The 21182-nt window shown below is 41.3% G+C and overlaps 1 protein-coding gene across 1 annotated transcript in view; it reads left to right on the forward strand.

Moving 5' to 3' along the window:
* The first annotated feature begins 924 nt into the window (after nucleotides 1–924).
* Nucleotides 925–21182, forward strand: part of LOC108677992 (E3 ubiquitin-protein ligase UBR4) — a 46177-nt gene continuing 25919 nt past the window's right edge. The window contains exons 1-28 of the mRNA XM_047880147.1: nucleotides 925–1052; nucleotides 5397–5494; nucleotides 5848–6298; nucleotides 6716–7097; nucleotides 7364–7545; nucleotides 8189–8393; nucleotides 8754–8879; nucleotides 9099–9322; nucleotides 9552–9786; nucleotides 10619–10733; nucleotides 11076–11234; nucleotides 11639–11775; nucleotides 12023–12191; nucleotides 12349–12560; nucleotides 12874–13018; nucleotides 13148–13374; nucleotides 13532–13631; nucleotides 13833–14011; nucleotides 14227–14709; nucleotides 14932–15165; nucleotides 15395–15817; nucleotides 16582–16748; nucleotides 17447–17601; nucleotides 18158–18359; nucleotides 18746–19391; nucleotides 19720–19905; nucleotides 20298–20506; nucleotides 20832–21043. Coding sequence (XP_047736103.1) covers nucleotides 925–1052; nucleotides 5397–5494; nucleotides 5848–6298; nucleotides 6716–7097; nucleotides 7364–7545; nucleotides 8189–8393; nucleotides 8754–8879; nucleotides 9099–9322; nucleotides 9552–9786; nucleotides 10619–10733; nucleotides 11076–11234; nucleotides 11639–11775; nucleotides 12023–12191; nucleotides 12349–12560; nucleotides 12874–13018; nucleotides 13148–13374; nucleotides 13532–13631; nucleotides 13833–14011; nucleotides 14227–14709; nucleotides 14932–15165; nucleotides 15395–15817; nucleotides 16582–16748; nucleotides 17447–17601; nucleotides 18158–18359; nucleotides 18746–19391; nucleotides 19720–19905; nucleotides 20298–20506; nucleotides 20832–21043 — 6391 coding nt within the window. The remainder of the gene's footprint in view (nucleotides 1053–5396; nucleotides 5495–5847; nucleotides 6299–6715; nucleotides 7098–7363; nucleotides 7546–8188; nucleotides 8394–8753; nucleotides 8880–9098; nucleotides 9323–9551; nucleotides 9787–10618; nucleotides 10734–11075; nucleotides 11235–11638; nucleotides 11776–12022; nucleotides 12192–12348; nucleotides 12561–12873; nucleotides 13019–13147; nucleotides 13375–13531; nucleotides 13632–13832; nucleotides 14012–14226; nucleotides 14710–14931; nucleotides 15166–15394; nucleotides 15818–16581; nucleotides 16749–17446; nucleotides 17602–18157; nucleotides 18360–18745; nucleotides 19392–19719; nucleotides 19906–20297; nucleotides 20507–20831; nucleotides 21044–21182) is intronic.

A 21182-nucleotide genomic window follows, 5' to 3' on the forward strand; every position in this document is an offset into this window, starting at 1 on the left:
CCCCTGGTGTTGGTGCTTAGTGTGTGATAGACTGATAGTCTTAGAATAGTGATAGTCTATCATAAAAAAGGACAAAAAACATAGTCTGCGGGTCCACCGCTTGAGATCAGTTTGATATAACCGTTACAATAGTACTTTTGGGTTTACTATAATGTGATTGTTATACAGTGGGCACCTTTGACCCTAAGTTGTATCATTCGATGAATGGAAATATTAGTGGTATGTACTGATTTTCGATCTCTTTCTTCATGATTAAACAAATACCATCCAATTCTTTTCTGTATCCATCCTCATAGATATAGGAAAGAAGAATTGTCCGCAGCTGTTCTCTAATTCTGTAAGCGTTATCAGACGCTCATACAAGTTCCTAGATGCAGAAGCGATGAAGCAGTTGTTTGTTGCCGTCGACGACCCGAATCTAGAGTTTGGAAACGTTGTGCGGTCACCGATATTTGAAAAGGACAGAAATTTAATAGAGAATGTTCGAAGACGTGCAATAAGGATAATTCCAGGCTTGAAGGGCAAGTCCTATGAAGAAAGATTACGATTATGAAGCTTCTAAGCCTCAGTTATCGACGTCTGCGTGGGGACCTCAGTGAAGTATACAAGTATACTCATGGTCTATACAAGGTCCCCGAAGGATTACTAAAATTTGAAAATTCCTGAATTTCCTGTCCCCTCTATTAAATTCTTAAACCGAAATACGAGTTCTTCAAGTGGTACATAGTAAATAAATTTCACCAATGTTTCCTGGGACGTTTTTAGATTTATATTAGGCAACAATTTTTACAACGCAACATTTTTATAATCTCATAAAGAGATAAAAAATTAAATTTGAATCCGGCTTTCTTAAAACGAAGAAAGTAAACCCCGTCAAAACTCGTATCGTAAGTTCGTAACTCCGTTTCGATTACTCTGCTTACAATGGCGGCGAGCAGAGGTAGCGTCGATTGGTCGCAATTAGTGAAGCCGATAATATCATTTTGGCCGGTTTCTGATGCATCTTTCAACAAACAAGATCTACCGGAACTTGTTAAAGCTATTCTTAAATGGTAAGCACAATTGCTGCAGTTACTTATGAATTATAAGAATGATCAAAGTTTGTAGTGAAATTGTTACGTCATGCAATGACATTTTATTCTATTAATATTATGAAGTATAACAACGATCAAAGTTTGTAGACCTAGGAAAACTGTTACGTCATGCGATGACATTTTAGTTTATTAATCTGTAAAATGTTGCGCAATTGCTTCATCAACTAAGTTAATTAGTACTACTGAAAAATAAGATATACTGTCAAATGTCAATTCTTCAGTTTGTTGTCAAGTGATCTGTTGATGTTTAAACTTTGAAGATTCCTAAATGCTGCACCTAAGATGGTGAATAGGAAATAGGGACAATACGATGAGTCAATAACAAATGAATTTGTGTGTGGAATTATCAAAAAGAGTACTTGAAGTTGAATGATATTGCATTTACTCAGTCACACCCTTATTTCTTAACCTAAGTTACCTACCTAGTCATTGGCTTACAATTTTACATAATAAGTTGGTACCTATTTAGGCTGCTCTTCAATTGGAATTTGAACCTTTGTAATAAAGGATGATCAGATTCAGATGAATGAGATGATTATGAATTTATTGATGAACAATCAGAAAATTCCAATCTAGGTCCTTAAATGCTATATAGTCAGATGGGGTAAGCAAGGCCAGGATGGAATTCTAATATTGACGGTTCATATATTATTCCCGATACACCTACACCAGTTTTTTGATACAACATTATTTGAGGCAAAAAAATGAACTTCTTCTAGGCTTAAAACACGTATGGGTATGCTAAGTTTCTATAAGGTAATTCACTTCATCACTTGGAAATATTGCGTGCCAGCAAGGCTGCAGGCACAGCTTTCACTCAACAATTAAAATTATACAAAGTATTAGTTCGTTAAAGATTTGTCTCTTAATATGACTGCAAAGAAGTAAACTTAATAAAGTAATTACATCTACCGTGACTACGCTGTCAAGCAGGATGGAATTCTAAAATTTACAGTTCATATATTATTTTTGCTACACCTAGACCAGTTTTTTGATACAACATTATTTGAGGCAAAAAAATAAACTTCTTATAGTAGGTATGTGCACAAAAAAATTTTTTTCCTTTGATCGTAATGAAAATTACACCACTGAAAAGAGAAAAAAATTTAGAAAAATATCATATAAGTATGAGTGAAGTTGGTCGAAAAATGAAAAAGATATGAATTTTTTCCTTTTTTCAATTTCACCCCAAAAATGGACCAACTTCTGTCACTTTTTTTGGAAAAACTATCATTTGTAGGTTTCCTATGAGCCAATTTCAAAGTTTTTAGTACCATTGGAAAGCTCATGTTGTAGACTATCTATTCTAACTAGAATAAAACATTTTGGTTGAGACTGACTGCAGGTGGGTGGGGGAAATGGGTGCAACTGCTAGATATGAATGCTATAACTTAACTTAAAGGCAGAATTGGATGGAATAAATTTCAGTTTCATGGTCTTGGCACCATAATTAAGCTTAAAAATATGAAATTGAATAGAATACGCAAATAAAATTTACTAGTAATAATAATATTATTAAGTTTTATTAATATTAATTCATAACTAATTATTATAAATATTAGTGAATATTAATAATAATAATATTAAATACTGATCATCATCATCATGTCAATAGGCCTTTGATGGCCATTGACAAAATTTTTCTATGTCAAATTGTTTTTGAGTTTTGGGGGTTTTTGTTAAAAAAACGAAAAGTGGTCTAAGTTACCCTGCCGGTCGAAGTAACCCCATTTTACGGTAGTACCTATTTAGTTACTGCTCTTAAATTGAAATTTAAACCTTTGTTAGTTTGTAATAAAGGATGAACAGATGATTATGGATGAACAATCAGAAAATTCCAATCTAGGTCCTTAAATGCTACAATGCCAAGTAATTTATGATACATTAATGAGGCTTGAAAGTCTTGAGACTTGAAATGCTATCAACCAGAAATTGATTTCTTTTCCAACTTCCAAGAGCTGCTGCTGTGTACTAGTCACTGCCTCACTGGTCAGTGCTGATTTTAAAGATGCAAGTTTTATTATTTTCTAGATGAAGAAGTAATTAGAAAAGAGTTTAGTAATTATTTTTCTTTTATACCAAATAACTTTCATTCTTTCAAGCCACAAACTGCAAAGTAAGCTAAGTTGTGGATAAAATGCTAGTTGTGGCCCAGGGTGCAGAAAGGTAAATATTGCAAGATCTTTGCCCTTTGGTGACGCATCAGCAGCAAAATTTACGCCTTCAGAAGATCTTGCTGACACATTTTAATTGAAATAATTGCATTTTAGATATTCGCTAGCCTTTGACCAACTATTTAGAAAATAGTTGAAAATCTGAAAGACCGCAAGTGCCCACAGTAAAATTTCCAGTACGTTGGATGGATCAGGATGCAGTGAAGCTTGTCCGTAAATCTGTTCCAAAGAGTAAGTGTTGCAGTGCATGGAAACCAGGGTGCAGAAAGAGGGTGAATATGGAAGATCTTTGGCAACGCATCAAAAATTTACGCCTTCAGAAGATCTTGCCGCCACATTTGGATTTAAATTATTGCATTCCAGATATTTGCAAGACTGCCAGTTGTCAGTGTCAGCTAACTAGCTAGAAAATAGTTGAAAATCTGAAAGACTGTAAGCAACAAATATGGTAAATAACAAGTACTATAATAATTCTAGTACTAAGCAACAGTTGCTAGGACATAGGATTCACAATAGCTTTGTTGATATGAGCACAGCACCATCTATTGGCAGTCTGGGTGGCAGAATCGTGTCAAGCCTTGCTCTACTTTGCCGCGCTCTCAGTAGTGGCACCACACGTCTGGCTGCCAGATAGCTGCTGAAGTATATATGTTTAGTTATACGTGTTGCAGTGTGTGGAGAGTATGGGATATACTATCAAAGTTGTTAGCAGCAGCTTTTTCTTATTAAAAATTACCTGGTGATGCATCTTGAAAATGGCTGGCAAGGCTTTGGGCTAAATATCCATAGATTGGCAATGCTGCTTGCACCCTCTGCACCGTGGGTTGTGGCTAGGCATTGAGCTGCTGTGAAAATGAGTCTTTCTAAAATTTCACAGAGCAGCTCTGTATGGACTAATAATATGATGCAGGATTTCTGATTGGAGTACCATCAAACAGGGAATAGTAAGGGACCAACATTTTTCCTAGCTATATGTAGCATAAAGGAAGTTAAGAAATTGTACATTTACTAGCTCTAAAAAATCACTGAAAAAAATGTTGAATGGCAACATAAAATAATAAATTTCACACTAAAAAATTTTACTTGAAAAAAAGTTGCTGATACAGACAGGTGTCAGCTTCAAAACTTCATTTACAGAATTTTTGTACCTCAATCCAAAACAAAATGACAGGCTTTTTTGAATGATGGGGGTAAGAAGGGACACCCCCTTGGGTAATATGGGACACCTCTAATAGGGCATTTATAGTAGAACCTCAGTTGGCTAAGGCTCCAGTTAAAAAAAAAAGATTATTAACAAAGAATTTTGATTACATCTACCTTGCTCAGTGAAAAAATTTCACTTGATAAAAAATTAATGCATAATTGGGCATCACAAAATTGTGCATGGAATGTCATCGATAAAATTATGCACCGGGCAACATACAATGAAAAGTAATTAACCTTGAATAATATCCAAGGAGACTGATCTATCATTAAGTACACTTGGAAATATCATCTGGAAGCAATCATCCTGATGATATCATCCGAGCATGCTGTTGCTAACCTTCCAAGACCTGGTCGTCCAAGGAAACTAACAGACAATAATTCAAGATAGATTAGCAGAAAGGTACAGAAGAAACTGTTTGTTACTCGTGGTGAAATTAAAAGCAACCTGAAGAAGGTGGGTTTGAAGTGTACTATCCAGTGAGTACAGTCCCAGGTGTTTTGGCCTTTCCCAGTAGTTCAGGTCAGCTACCTCATGGCACTGATCTTGTATGTGAAGGTCTGCTGCACTGTCTCTAGTTGCCGCACTGCACCCGCCTTGAGCGGTGCCTAAAGCTGACAGCAGTATTCAAGAGATGTGGTGTGTGTGCTCTCTGGTGGAGATGTGGGATGTGGTGGGGTGTGCTCTCTGGTGGAGATGTGGTGGTGTGTGCTCTCTGGTGATGTGGTGTGTGTGTTCTCTAGTGGAGATGTGGTGTGTGTTTTTGAAACGGTTAGAAACTGTGTTTTTTTTCCTTCAGCTCCAGGTTCGTTATTGAAACTGGTAACAATTCCTTAGCATGATTGAATGCACTGCGTTTTGGAGAATAATCTGTAAACTGAATAATTTTGCTTTCTTACTGTATCACATTTGTTGTTTGTGCAGCAAAGAGGATATTGGACAGCATGAGGATCAGTATGAAGCATTCTACAGCGCCTTCTGCATCCTGGCTGCTGACTACCTTGCCACACATGCCCAATATTGTAAGTTGAAATTTGCATTGACAAAGTTTCTCTACTTAATCAAGACGTTTCCTAGAGGATATGGAAGTGAAAATTGATTAGAATTTCTTGATTTTGGTTATAAGTTTCATGAGTTCTATGTTATCTTTGCATATGAAAATTTTGAACCCTGTTTTTTCCAAGCTTGGGATTTGCAATTTATATTCAGCTGGCATGGTCACTGAAAAAAGTGTGTAAAATAATTTTAAACTGTATCATTCAACTGTATCATTATTGAAATAGTGCTGGAGAGATGTCCTGAAAAATTTTTGTCTCTAGTGTTTTCAGGGAGCATTCAAATATTACCATAGCTAAAATTTTCTCCTTGTGTACAGTGTCCGTGGGAGGTGTGGTGCACAGCGTCAGCGCATGCAAGGTGTTGCTGCAGCACCTCGTGAGCCGAGTGGGCTCTCCCCCACTGACTGTTACCATCCCTGCTGCTATCAGCCACAATCATTCCCACTCGCACATATCAACCCATTCTGTTGCACCCACAACTGCATCATCTGGGAAACATGTTCAAGGCTCTTCAGCCCCAGTAATTTCTACTAGCGTTCTATCCCCATCCTCCATCAATATCCTATCAAGTGTGACTCCTGTTGTAGCTCCTGTAGCTGATGCTGACCAAAGTGACTCGGACAGTCACAGTGACAATGTTCCCCAAATCATTGGTAGCATTGCAGTCACAACCCCTGCAGCTACTTCAGGGTCTGGTGTTGCTCCCATCACCATCAGCACCACAAGCAGTAGTTCTGGTGCTGTCAACATTGTTACTCCTGTCAACAAGTAAGTAATTGAAAGAATTAAGTATGCACGTTTGATTAGCATAATTTGGATTAGGACTTGGATCAGCAATGCTAGTTGTTCCTTCATAACTTTTCATGAATGGAAATTGGCTATTGGGAGCAATGTTCAATTTATTGTTTTTAAAGTTCATGCATCTTTTGAGTTTTTAATCACTTGTCCATCCAAATCACAAAATACGTCCATAGGCATTTGCCCTCGACTGCAACCAGGAAATATTTCAATATACAATGCTAATACCTAATTATTTTGCTCACATAATCTCGAAATCACTTTCTTCTTAACAGTACAGTTAGTTGTAGCACAGTATGTTAACCCTAATCAAGAGCTATTGACCGGGGTTAAAAACGATTGCTATTAACCATGGTTAAAAAGATTGCTATTATAATAAATTTTCAGGGATGACCGGGAGAAGGTGGTCTCGATCACGGACAAGCAGTTGGTGCTGGCTATGAAGGCTCTGTGTCGTGGCAGTGGCTGCCTCAGCCGTGCAGATCAGTCCTCGCTTATATCTGTGATACGCTCAGCTAAGCTGCCGCCGTGCGTACGCACTCACTCTCACGACAAGGACGCATCGTGTGGTGCAGGCAGTGGCAGTGCTGGCAGCAGCAGCGGTGGCATCAAGGATGGTCGCCGCAACCGCAATGACCCAAGTGCTGCTGTTCTTGAACAGCTCATCTTGCCCCTGCATGACTTTGGAAGTGACGCGGCAGGAAAGACGAGGCCTGGAGGAGGTCTCTCAACTGACAAGGATGGTGCTGGTCGTCTTTCAGACGTTGCGGTTGGTGCAATTTATTTCTATGTGTGCACTTCATTTTTTATACAATTTTTCAAACGTGTTCTGGGTCAATCGATCAATATATGTTGGCTTCTTCCGAAGCCAATCCGAATTTTTCCGAAGCCAATACTAATGCCAATCCGAAATTTTTGTGTTCTAATGTTATTTGGAAATATTTTATGGAAATATCTCGTGTAATTGTCATAGGATATCCTGTTGTTCAATGTTAGGAAACATTGAATGTTGAGTCAACTTTCTCGCCTGTGCAGCATTTGTTTGCAAGTCGCTGTGAGGCAGCACTGCAGAGCATTGGTGGCGGTGCTACGCTGCTTGACGTGTGCCTCAAGATGTCCAGCATCAGCAAATACAACACCAAGTACAAGGAACTGTTGGAGGGCAAAGGCTTCTCCTTCCCTTCTAATCAACATGAAGTGCTTGCATTCAAACCTGGGTAAGTTCACAATCTTTTTAGTGGCCGTATAACTGTTTACAGGCGCTAACCAGCGAGACTAACTTGTCATCAGCTGAAATTATCTTATTTTGTGTTTCATGAATTTTTTTTTCAGTGATCCCCTGGTTCCCAAACTGATGCACGTGTCTCAATGATGACCCTTAAGAGCATTCCATGTTGTATACAACACTGGTTTGAATGCTATTTAGTTGATTTTCATTTCTGTTTGAAAGCTGTATCAGCCAGTGGCTTGTGTTACTGTATGTAAGTACGTACCTTGTGGTACGCTTGTACTGAACAGCAACTTGCCGCAATACACGATTACAATACGTTTGTTAACCATTGTTACATTTAATTAAAGTAAAACATTATGAGTTTTTTAATTCGTTTTTTACATGTAGAATCCAACCACTGATATGCCTTCAAGACAACAAAGTCTTGTCTGGACACAGATAGTGCAAACCTCTAAAAATAACCCATGCTGATTTGAGCTGCAAAAAAAAACCTTTCCATTAAAAATTTCAGCTATATATTACTAGGTCCCCTAACTTGTTCTATATATAGTTGCTGGATATTATCGGATTGCTGTGTGCAACTGTCAATTGTCTGGCTACTCGTACCTCACACTCAACTCTTCGTGCAGTTTGGCACAGGTAGTGTCGGAGCTGAGCATCGTGTCACGCATACTGCAGCTGCCAGTACTAGAACCTTTGACAGCTGAGCGCCTGCAGAAGCTTGCCTCTATCAGCATGGCAGCTCTGCTCGCAGCTCTCCACGTCGCGGTCGCGTCTGCTGTCACCGCCGTCACCTCAGCGCCTGCCACCACTGCATCAGCGACTTCCAGCAAGGTGACGAGATCTCATGTCTTGGTTGCTCTTGTTAAGAGGTATCGATACAACCTAGTTCATCGGAACTAACTGATTCATAAATGTGATGAAATCATTTTATCTTAATGAACTGAAATCCTAGGTGTTTATCAGGCTGTCTTAGTATTGTTTTTGGTTAGAAATTTGCTCAATTGTGGTATAAATACGTACACCAATCCAGCACAAAAGATTTTAAAGAATTTCATCTTCAGCTTTCTGGTTTAGAAATTATTTTGGACGACATTGTCATGAGATGAATTTATTTATGAAAGCATTTTTACTTTCCGCGGGAATTATTTACTATTTTCTGGATGATGATGGGTTTTCAAATTGACTGTACAGACTCCACCCGCGAGCGCACGTGACGATGAGCTTGATTCGCTGTCCACGAGCGTGACGGAGAAAGCTTTGCTCATCTACTCGGTGGTGCTGCGCGCTGTGAAGACCTCCACCAGGGCTGGTGGACATGTAAGCAGTCCGCAGGAAAACTGTTAATTCATTTTCTTACATTATTATTGGACCAGTAAAAAGTTAATGATAAGGTGATACATTAGTGTGCAGATCGTTCAATAAATGGTGTATACAAAATAACCCTAAGCAGTACGTAGTTGTTAGCCGTTATCTAAAACAGCAATAACGCAAGTCACACAGTGTGCGATTGTTATGGGATTTATTGTATTGTTACAGCACCACCAAAACCTGCAACTCATGGGCGGTTGGCTGCTGTCGTCTGGACTACACCAGCTTATGGTGATCGTCTCTGCCGTCTCGCCTGCTCCTGCAGCTGCTGCTGCTGCTGCAGGCGGTAGTGGTCCTTCACCAGCCACCTTCACTGACAAGAATACCAAAGAAGACAAGGGCAAAAGTCCAACAAAGAAAGATGTTGTTTCCAGAATTAACCTAAATAAAGTGTAAGTTGTTTCTTCAGATGTCTTTCATACCTACCAGAACACTGCTAATTTTCGTCGATTATTGATAACTGTAGCTTTTTGTTAGTAAAGCGGAGGTCGGGTATTGCATCTCAAGAAAACAGTTCTGTCTGCTGATTCTTATAACTGGCATTTTTACCATCAGTTCTATTAGTTGTGGACATGAACACCTGGTTACCGTATAGAGCTCAAGACATATTGCCCCGTTTAGTCAGCAGGGCGTCAGTTCGGTGGTGGTTGCCCTCGCGCAGCTGTGCTGTGAACTTCTTTCTCTGCTGCTGGAGGACGTGGCCGTCGAGGGCTGGAATGCTAACAAACCCACTCCCACGCCTGCCAAGATGAGCGTCCTGGAGACATTCTCTGCCACCAACCGCATCGCTAGGATCTTCAACGCCGTGCCTCTCAACCAGCTGCTCTTCTACCTCGCCACTGTGTCGTACAGGAAGGTGTGTATGGAACGAATACTCACCAATACAAAACCAAAGCAGCTTATGTAATCGCCGGTCTTATTTGAACTATTTTAATCTCTTCAGAAGCGTTTTAGCCAAGCTAGAACTGATGCTGGCCAAATAATTATGTGGTCGTAACAGCAGAAAATAAGATCAATTGTTATCATAGACGTGTCCTCGTATTGTTATGGGCTACCATCAGTGTTCATTTATATAATATGAAAATGTTATTCAGTAACTAGAAGGCATAAATGCATCTTACTGTCAGATCTACTTTCGTTAATTATCGATCTAGTAGATGAATTGTCTTTAATCTGTTGATATGTAGCTATCATTTGGACACTTTATTTACTACTAGTAGGTTTGCTTAGAATTGGCCGCACCGGTAAATCCCTACACGTTTTGAATCCCATCATCATGAATCTCATTAATAAGAAATAAATTAATGTATGCTAATTAGAGAAAGGCCTATACAAACTCGTTTTATGTGGAACTTATTACTCCCATTTGACTTTTGTGACCAAATTAAAATTTTGATTCTTGGTTCAATTCTTTTATTCCAGTTTTGCAGTACCTTTCTATTCTCTGGTTAAGAATAAATTTTCCAATCCCGAATTGATGTGTACCTTAGATACGGGCTCGAACTGCCCCTAGATATATCAGCCCTCAGGCTTCAAACACCATAGGAAACTTTGCTCAATGAGTAATGCTATGTAATGCTTTGCTAAATAAATATAAGATTCATTTTGGCTTCACTGTTTATTAGTTCTAATGAAGTACTTTTTATTATACTAGATATTTAAATATTGGTACATTTTATTGGCTGCAGGCTTGTAGCTTGCGGCGCAGCCAGCGCAGCATGCACGAGGGTGACACGTACAGTCTCACCGACAGCACCATCTACTACGAAGACGACTTCTCTGAGGGCAGTCTTGGAGAAGAAGGTTAGCTAAATTCCTTCTACTTGAAAAACTCTCAGAGAATATCTCGGTACTTTTAATTTAGTCTAGTATCAACCTTGAAGCACTGGAAACAATTTCTATTTTGATTGATCTTTTAATGTTGGGACGCATCATTATGTTTCCCAAAGTTGTGTACATTAAATATTGCCACGCATGATGGCCATAGAAGCGTTAATTTATGTTTTTAATTATATTGTCAGTTGCAGATAATATTCGGATGCCTTTTTAATTATAAATTTAATAGTAATAAGGATGTAATAATAGTAATAATAATATAAAGTAATAATCATGAACGTGTTGAACGATTTGCCTAAATTTGTTCAGACGACGATTCGGTGATCATCGGGTCATGGTTCGAGGAGCCGTGCACGCCAGGGGCAGAGGAGGGGGGCCAGCGAGGAGGCAGCGGCGGCCCACGACGCGGTTCTGTGGGAGGACGACCTCGTCCAGCCTGGGGCGTGAGCGCCTCCACACATGGTGGTGGTGAGTTGAGATAAACTTTATTTCAGTATAAGTGTCGGCGAGAGATAGCTCGATCTAAAGTGCATGCAATTATGACCTCAGAATGAACTAAATTTAATTGCATTTTCATATTAGTGAGTGACATCAGTAACGTTTGTGGCTAGTAAACCAATGTTAGGGCTAAATGGTTGTTGATGAGCGCATTGAGATATAAAGTTGTTCATTCTTCTCATACGTCATTAGTCTCAATGCGGTGTTCACGGTAGTTAATAGCTTTCAGCCTCTGTTAAATTGTTAGCTTTCAGCCACTATTATCTTGTTGTCTATCTCTCACTGTTGCATTGTCAGCTATCACTTTCTGTTGATTTGTTAGCTATAATCCACAATTTTTAGCTGTAACTCACCCGTGACATCGCGACGTGCAGGTTCCAGTCAACCGCAGTCGATATCAGAGAGCGAGAGCTGCTCGTCCGGTGGCGGCGCCCCCCTGAACAGCAGAAGTTCCCGCGTCCTCGACGCCTCAGGACCTCCTGTCATCCCTGACAAGTCCGAGCCCCATGGGGTAGGTTACCAGCTACCTCTGTAGTGACTTTCCTGTGATTTAGTAGTAATTTTCATTACTCGTATTCTCTGTGCTCTTTTTTTTCTGGCTGAATTTTACAGAAATATTTTTTAGCGTTGTTTACACCAAGAGGTGGCATCTATTATTTTGTTCTATAGTTAACATTATGATACGTTTTGCTGACTTTCATTTCTTTTAAACGCTATTGCTTATCAAGATGTTTATGCTTTTCTCTCTGGTTCGACAGTTCCTGAACCTAGCAACGCTCATTTTCGGTCTGATGAACCGGCACCTGGTGGAGTGTGACTGCGCGTATGTCCAGCAGTATGTGCGCACAGGCCTCGCCGACACGCACATGATTGTGCTTGCTGCCATCATCAAAGACTTAGACCGCGACACTGCCAAAACTGACGCAGGTTAAAAGCTTTTATTTCAAGACCTGAACATTCTGTTCATTGAAATTATTAAAAATTCCACACTCATTTTAACAGAATCATTTTTTGTATCTTGTTATAGAAATAAGACTCAGTAAAGATAAGAAAGCGTACTACCTATATATTTTGTTGTCATCAGAGCTTGGCAGCAGTGGAGGAGCAGTAGTGCAGAAGCTGTATGAGCAATTCTCGCAGTCACTCTATCGCTTCACTCATAACCTCATCGCCTCGGGGGCGCTCAGTGATGCTCTGCAGGCCACGCTGTTGCATCAACTTGGGGTCTCCCCCTGGATCTCTGACGGTGACTGGCCGCTCTTGCTGCTGCCCAGGACGCTCACAGTCCTCGCTCAGGTACTTAACTGAATTCTTAGTCCTCTGTTTGGCATTGAACTAATTAAAAAATTTGTATTTCACTATCTTGTGATATGTCTGTTTTATTTGCAAAAATTTTGGAGGCCAATCTCGAGAGCTGCCATTTTTTACCATGAATCGAGATAGTCTTTATTCATATGCATTATTTTGATGTTCTAAACAAAGAATTTGTGAGCGTTGCTCCGATATTATCCTAACTATCTACTGGTTGCCGCATCTTTCCCGCGCTCAGTATTCCTCAACTCCCCTTGCCGTATTTAAAACGCGAAGTTTATTTCCACTCTTTGTGAAGGTTTTGCTGCTACGCCAACGTCGTGACAAAGACGACCTGAAGTGCGACTGTGACACGGCCTGCGTCGTCATCTGGCAGCGCGTCGTCGCTACGCTCGTCAAGGCCGTCACCTGCCCCGCCCCTCATCCAGACCATGAAGTCGATGGTCAGTCACACGTCCTCGAACTATCATCAATATCTCAGCATTGTGTCTCTATTCTGATTCTGATTTATTAGGTTATCTTATATGCAACTTATTATCACTTAGTTGAATAATACGTAAAATCGTTTGCAGACCTAAACGTAGAGCACGCACAGCTCCTGCTCTTCCTGTTCCACGCACTCCAGTTGATGCAGAAGAAAGCTGTGTTACTGAGCGTGGCCAGCGCTCTCATCACAGTCGCCCCTGTCGTCAAGACGCCCATGAGGGACTCCCAGCTACTTCATTTATCCAGGCTACTCCTCATCTTTGAGTACCTCATGAAGAATTTGTATGAGGCACCTCAGACGCTTATCGAACAGGTATGTTATGTGCTTATAGGTAATCTTTGTGGTTTTGTTATATTATTTCTTCCGATTTTACCCGAAAGACCCATGTTTAATTTTGTGTGTCAGCCGACAATTCTTATTCACAATCCGCGTGAATGTTCCTAAATGGAACAATGTTGTCACCTTACAGGTCCAATGGAACCTCTTCAGTCCAATATCTCGCGATGTAGTGAGAGTGGACAACAGTGGAGCTTCTTCAAACAACTTGAATTGTGGTCCCAGTACGGCTGGTAAGTTGCGAATCTTTAAGTTTTGAAGATTTCAAGTAGACCCACTGAAACTTTACAGTCCTTGCTTCTTGCTCCAATAGAAAGTGTAACCTCGAAATTCTTGTACCTATATCATGCAATGGTACGTATCGTAAATTCCAGTCATTATATATTGTTCATTCAGAGCAGATGTATGAAGTCTTTATTTTTGTTTCTACTCAGGCGACAGCGCTGGCAATGCCAAGATGTACCACGTGTGGCGTGACATTGAAGATAATTACCAGAAGCATCACCAGGCCGACGAGACCGGCCCATCCTGCGCCCCTACCTTGAAGCCCAAGTTCTACACTCTCACTCCTGTTGACACCAATTCTCAGGACACTCCCAAGCTGGACGGACTTGTAAGTTCCTTTGTGCCTATTGAGTGAAATTAAATATTAAAATTCCGCTCTATCTTCCAGAAATAAAATGGAACAATAACTGAGCTCTCTTCCTATTACGTCATTGAAGTTTTATTGAAGTGTTGGCGGTTGGAAGGTTTTACAATTTTGGAAGTCTTTTACTAGTGTATTGCATTCATGGGAAAATGTTAGTCTATTTTTCTACGTTTCAATAGGCATGCAGTTTCATTTTGGCTACACCGGACACCCTGAAGTACACCACTTTGTACGAAACCCTTGTTGGCCTGCTGGGTGTGAGTTGCCAAGTGGACCCAAGCTTCCGTGCGTCTTCATCTCACTCGAGCGATATAACGCGCTCGGCATCTTCAGACGTCATCAAGCAGTGTGCCGCAAGTGACGCCACCACCACCCCCGCCACTGCCAGGCCGGGCACTGAAGTCCTGCGGTCCGTTTCGACTGATTGCGCCGCGGCTTCTGCACGTGTTCAGTCTAATGACAACAATCTAAGTTACCTCGGACACTGTGCTGTCCAGTATACGTTCTCCTTCGTGTACCGCATACTGTTGACACTGCCACCCTCGGTTGCTGCACTAGAGGCTCTTGCGAGTCCCGACACTAAGCTCGAGGGACCTTGGCTCCTGCATGCTCTTATTTGGGGGCCTAGGGCTTCTCATAAAGTTTTCAATGGCTGGATCAAGGTAATTGTGGCCAAAATTAAAATAAATAAAGTTATAGTTAGAACGCTTACTTGGAATATATGTTGGCTGCTGACTGTCAAAAAATTGTTTGTTTTTACTTCTTTGTGAATTGTTTGAGATTGAAGTATGTATTGAAGTATGTATCAAGTCAGCCGAATATCTTCGTCCTAAAATGTATGTTAAACAGAATTCACCGTCATAATGTTTCCTTTCTAACCCTAGGATGGTCTTGTACGTCAGAGTTTGACAACCCAGAAGGCAGACGCTCTGCTTAAGTCTGTGACGAATGTCACTTCGTCGCTGCAGCATGACTTGCGCGTCGCAGGCCTCGTCATCTCTTCTCTAGTAGCTAAGATCCACTCGAAAACTGCAGCATCTGGCACCGCTACGTCCATTATGAATGTAGCAAGCTTCGCCGATTTGCTGTTGGTTGACGCGGTGCTTGCGAGACTGCAGGTGAGAACTGGTCTGAGATCTATTCTTCAGATTTTGGTGGTTTGGTTGAGAATTTTTATTGTTAAAGGTTTCTCCAGTTTACTGGGGGTTGACCCAGTAATTATAACACTGCACTCTAGAACTGAAACGCCAACCTGCCTTGATAAACGTCGCTGATGAGTATTTGATTTGATGGGTGTGAGTAACAAAGATTCAGAGGTTCTCAGGGAAAGTTTATTTTCTCCACAAGGTCACGCTGGATGATGGATGGCAGCGAGGTGACCTGGACCTACGAGGTGCCGGGGACACTCATGATTTATGCCAGACGCTGAAAATCACGGCAGATCAATTACCCGTCACGTCGCTCCTGTCACTGATCATGCTACTGACGGAGTCAGCACGGCACGGTGTTGTGCACAGCATGAGCTCCTCTCCTGCTACGACGAGCAGCGGCAGCAGCAGCACTTCCAAGTCAGCGGCTGCTGAAGAAACTGCGGCATCTGATGCCGGTCCATTAATAGAAGCTCTGAGTCGCGTTCTCGCCGTATCTGGAGACCAGGCAGGCTTTGTACAGCCATGTCTCTCAAAGGACTGTCGTAACCCTCTGTTGAACGCGGCTCTGCAACGCTGGACCTCCAATACCCTCGACACATTCCCTCAGCCTCAAGCTTGGGTGAGTCCCAGATTGTTTTTTTTTATTGCATTAAATCGTGATCTTCATCTAATTATTAGTTTACATTTGTGCAGTTTGACGGAAGCTGTTCTTTAATGCAGGTTTCATTGAAGACCAGAGAGTATTTCATTGAAGTCCAGAGTTTTCTCTGGTCTTCAATAAAACCTGCATTATTAGTTTTCGTATACGTTATTGTGAATTCGACAATAAATGACTAGCATGTTAATTAAATTTCTTTAGCTTAAGCTTCAAGAGCAGCGCTGTGTACATGACTCCAATGCATCAACATCCATAGTTCCATCTTATCCGGCCAGGCATCAAAGTATTAATTAGAACTAGCCAATATAGGGCGGAATGTTTGCGGGCGTGTCACTTATAAATTCTATGAACAAAAAGTGAAACGTTATTAGTTTATCCCTGAAGAAAATGTTCTTAATCAGATTGCCGTGCTAATTGAGTAAGTGAACACGACTTTCTCTGTCTTAAAGAAAGGGAAAATCTCCGTTGGTTGGGCATGTAAATTTCCGATCACTAATGTATATGATTTTGGTTTGTTCGTGGCTTGTGAGCCAGGAACATCGTTGCAGGGAATCAAAACTTATAATCTAATTATTGACATATTTTCTTTGGTGAATAATCCGAAGATAGATCGCCGTATTTATTTATCCTAATACTAATGCTTCGCAAACGGATTACTAGTGGAGCACTTCATGATTATACGCTAAGAGAAACAACAGTGATCGGTTATGCTTTGTTGTTGACAGAAGAGCAGCCAGTGCGGGGGCGACGTGTTGCCTGGCGAGAGCTTTGTGTCGGGCGTGGTGCTCGGCCACGTGTCTTGTCTCTCCGACGCCCCCAACTTCACGGTCGCCAGCTCCCCCCTGAAGCATGTCCTGCGCACCCTCATTACCTTCACTACTGACCTCGCCGGGTACAACTTCTGCTGCTTAGCTTCCTTTTTATTTGGCGTAACGCGTCATTCGGTCTGAATCCTGCATAAGCGTTTGTTTGAAGCGGTATTTCTTGCTTTTTTTATGAGGTCTTAATATTCGCAAGATCGGCAGTAGTAATCCCTTGCTACTTCCTGCGTTTATCAAAGCTCCACTATTTTGTGAGCGTTAAAATGTATTTGGAACAAAATGTTGAAAAATTGGAGTACATTTTTTGCACATGCAAGCACACCGTCGTGACTGCAAACACAACTCAAAACACATGTCTCTGAATTTCTAGCTAGCATTTGAATGAATGACATTGAACGAGAGAGAGAGAATGCTTTATTACTGGTTGGAAATGTGTACGGCCTGCTTTATCTAGGGTCTGTAGCACGCCTACACGGACTGAACGAATTAGCGCTCAGCTGCACAGAAAATGAAACTTCTCCGCAATTTTTCAGTTTCTATGGCTGGTTCTTGTAATTATTGATCGCTATAACCGAGCGATTATTGTACAGCATAAGTCAAGACATGAGAACTGAATGTTGGGCATTCTATTTCATAGACTATTTTTGGCTTGAATCAAGATTTTGCTCCTAGACCTCATTCAGAAATAAACCTTTTGTTCCCGAACTGAACGACAAATTTTTAAATTTTATGTCTAATGAGGTAATTTGATAAAACCTTGCAATGGCAGCTGGTACACCGAGAGTGAAAAACCGCACGCTCAGCTGGTCCAAACGCTGGTATCGATCGCCGCCGACGCCACCTGCGACGGCCTGTCCACCACGCTGGGCTCGGCCCTTGAACGGCTCCTGCCATCGCCACCAACCGCAGCTACTGGCGTTACAAGTCAGTTTACAGTTCCTCATAGTAAACTCATTATGCATTATAATGCATGAAGTCTGACATTTGTTGAAGATATTCCAGGTTATGTAATAAATTATATTCCAGGGCTATTTTACCTTGAAGGTATTCCGGGACACATTCTAGGTTAAGTGCTTCGAGAGAGCTCAAGTTGGTGCATTTGTTTTGACTTTGAAATGTTACTTGAGAAGTACATGAGAAGATACAAATAATTATCAAAGGTTCCTTCCATTAGTTAAGAGCAATCGCTGCTATGGCATTTCTTCTAAGTGTCTGACATTTGCATTGGTTTTTGTAATATGAAGTGGAACTAGAAGAAGCGTAAACTTTTCTGGAAGTTGCTCAAACGTTGTATCCATGTGTTTGCAGTTAGTTTAATGTTGTAGAATTTATAATTGAACGTTTCTTAATATTGAAATACGGCAGGTCTATTCATTTTAACTCGTATATCATGGAAGCATTTACTGTGCTGTCGTACTAAGAAAGAGTAACCTCTTGTCATGTGCTGGAACCATTATTCCCAACTCGACTCTCGTAACAGTGGGCGGTGGTAGCGGCAACGAGAGCGTTGGTAGCGCTAGCAGTAGCAGCAGCAGTAGCAGTTCTGACAGCACTGCGGCGGGCACTGGTGACAGCAGTAGCAGTAGTGGCAGTAACACTCAGGCCACGGTAGCTCATCACCTCTACGGCAGGCAGCTCGTGCACGTGCAGGCTCTGCTCAAGATAGCTGCCAACTACCACGGGTAAGTCTCTTATTTCCCTTATTTTGTATTTGTAGCGAGCGTGCAAGCTATCATAAAGATAGCTGCAAACTACCCTTATCATTTCTCCTTATTAGTTAGTCGTAGGAAGTTGTAATGGTTTCAGTCCCCATGCAACGTAAGTGAAACTTATGTTAAGTTACTTCCATCTTTCTGATAACATACACAATAATGTAATCTTCTAGCGATTGTCATGTTTTTAGCAGAAAAATACATTTTTGTTTGGTACAGGTACGTTTGCCAATTTTTTAGGTGCCTTCCTTTCATTAACATGACATTTCATGAATTTGCTTTCATGCATTCAAATGTTTTACAAAATACCATTTCATTTGTTTTATATGTAATGTAAATTTTATGGCATGTATCAGTGTGGTGAGCGATCGAGTACTGTCCGGCATTGGGGACTTCCTGTGTCAGCTGCTGGAGGACCCTGCCGGCCGACAATCTCTTCGGTCTCATTTCCAGACGTCACCTCACTTCTGCTCTGTGCTGCTCTCACCCGTCCCTCCTAAATTAACTGCCATCAAGTCGAGCTCGTCATCCAAACTTGCCAAACGCTCCGTGTCGGACAAGGAAGAGGATCCCTCATCAGAGGCTTTGACGTCTGCTGAGACTGAGAGTGAACGAAATATCTTACCCGAGCCCATCCTCCTCTTCCTGATCGTGCTGTTCCAGCAGGCAGAGAAACAGCCTAAGGACAGTGACCTATCTGGCATTTGTAACCACATTTGGTCTTGGGTCGATACTGGTGCTCTACAACGCTGGCTCATTTCTGCCAACAAAGCTCACTACTCGGTGAGTTCTAGATCCACTGAAACTCCTGGCAGCACGAAAATAGTTGAAGTTACTCCACAGCTTCCCCCACCTTCCCGTTTGCCAGGCTTCATCAGAAAACGCAAGGATCGGAAATTCCTTGCCAAGACCATCTTGTTTGAGAGCCCCTTCCTTGATCCGGATCTGGTGCCACTTAACTTCCTCAGTTCAGCGGCCACTTCAGCAACCAAAGGCAAAATGGTGGGCATTTGATCTAAAAAATGAGTGTGCTTTCTAGCAATATAATATTGCTAATAACACAATATATAATAAGCCACCTAACAGGTGTTAGCTTGTTTATTTTCACAGATGTGGATTTTTCGCGAGACCAATATTATATCAGTTTGCTAATATTAGATACAAAATTCATTCTTTACCACCATAGATTGTATTTCTCCAATATATTTAATTTTCAAGCCAATTCAACTGGTTTTAAACGATATAGGCACACGTTGAAGAATATGTTTTGTGTTTGACCGAAATTGTTTGGTGCAGTTCCAGCATTAATGCCTTGCAATGTTCACATCAGAACGAAGCCATGGTCCTGGACGATGATGACGGTGACACTGGCGACGATGAAGATGACGAGACGACCAAGCGTAGAGGCGTGCCCGCGTCGGACTTGGTGACGCAAGAGATGAGGCTGCGTCACTGCTGGTCGCTGGTGCAGGCCATGGCCAAGTATGCCTGCGCTCAGGACACTCAGCTCGCCAAGGTTGGATTTTACGACGATCCTGGATGCATTTGAATGACTTGTTGATAAATTTTTGATATTTTTATTCGTTGATATTTTCCCAAATATATACGTACCTATTGATCAAACTTTAGCAGGTTATTTGTTGCCTTGGTCTATTTTCTATAGGATGATTTTATCAATACAGTTATGTATTAGAATGACCAGCAGTTTTATTTCTGAAAGAATGATTTGTTTCTTGATCAGATATTTAATGTTAGGGACTCCTCAGCCGTTGTTCCTGTGTTGTGCACACGTATTTTATAATCTCGTTAGCTCGTAATCGTTTGGCATAGAGTTTTTGCCAGTAATTCTAGTATAAAAATAAATGAAAAGATAGGTGTCGCATTGTCCTGAAATATTTTGGTTATCAGAGCCATTGTACCTCGCTGCTTCGGGCCCTTGAAACGGTGGGCAACAGCATCACTGACGAAGCCATAGTCACCGGCGACCCCGAAGAGAGCTGTCGCTTCCTCAAGCCCATCTCCACCCTCGTGCCTATCATGAGATCCTTGGCTGGGGGGGCGGCGCCTCAGGGTCACGTCATATTACTGCGCACCGCCATACAGTGGCTACAAATATAGTGAGTTTGGTCCAATAGCTCTCTGATGTATTCATGTGTTATATTTGTCAGTACAAGAATGTTCTTTCATAATTTTCTTTGTGAAGCTGATTGTTATTTAGTATAAACTTTATCGTTATAAATATCGATCAATCAATGGATCGTTCTAGTATTATATAGTTCATGCTTCAAATGAGTATTACATGTTTTTTGAACAAATAGAAAACAATATTTCATTGAAGAAATAATGAACTTATTTGTGATTATCTTCTTTGAATCTTGATTAAAAATCTCTTGCGTTTGAAAATAACCTAATAATAACTATTTTTAAATGTGGTGTGTACAGCAAATACGTTGTCTTCCCTGGCGCTACGATGAATGTGCACAGCCCTGGCGACGCTGGCACGTCCTCTGATGACAGGAACCTCAGCCCCGCGGTTGTCGAACGCCTCAAGAACCAAATTCTGGTGCCAGCGCACTTACTCTTCTCGTACTTGAGCGACGTGCTCGTGGCTCTTAAAATATCCGGAGAACAGACCAAGACCTGTGCTATTGAAGGTTAGAATTGGGGAACAGACCAAGAACTGTGCTGCTGAAGGTTAGAATTGGGGAACAGACCAAGACCTGTGCTGCTGATGGTTAGAATTGGGGAGCAGACCAAGAACGTTGCTGCTGAAGGTTGGAATTGGGAAACAGA

This window comes from Hyalella azteca, unplaced genomic scaffold, assembly GCF_000764305.2.
Source record: "Hyalella azteca isolate HAZT.00-mixed unplaced genomic scaffold, Hazt_2.0.2 contig4689, whole genome shotgun sequence".
NCBI classification, from domain to species: domain Eukaryota; kingdom Metazoa; phylum Arthropoda; class Malacostraca; order Amphipoda; family Hyalellidae; genus Hyalella; species Hyalella azteca.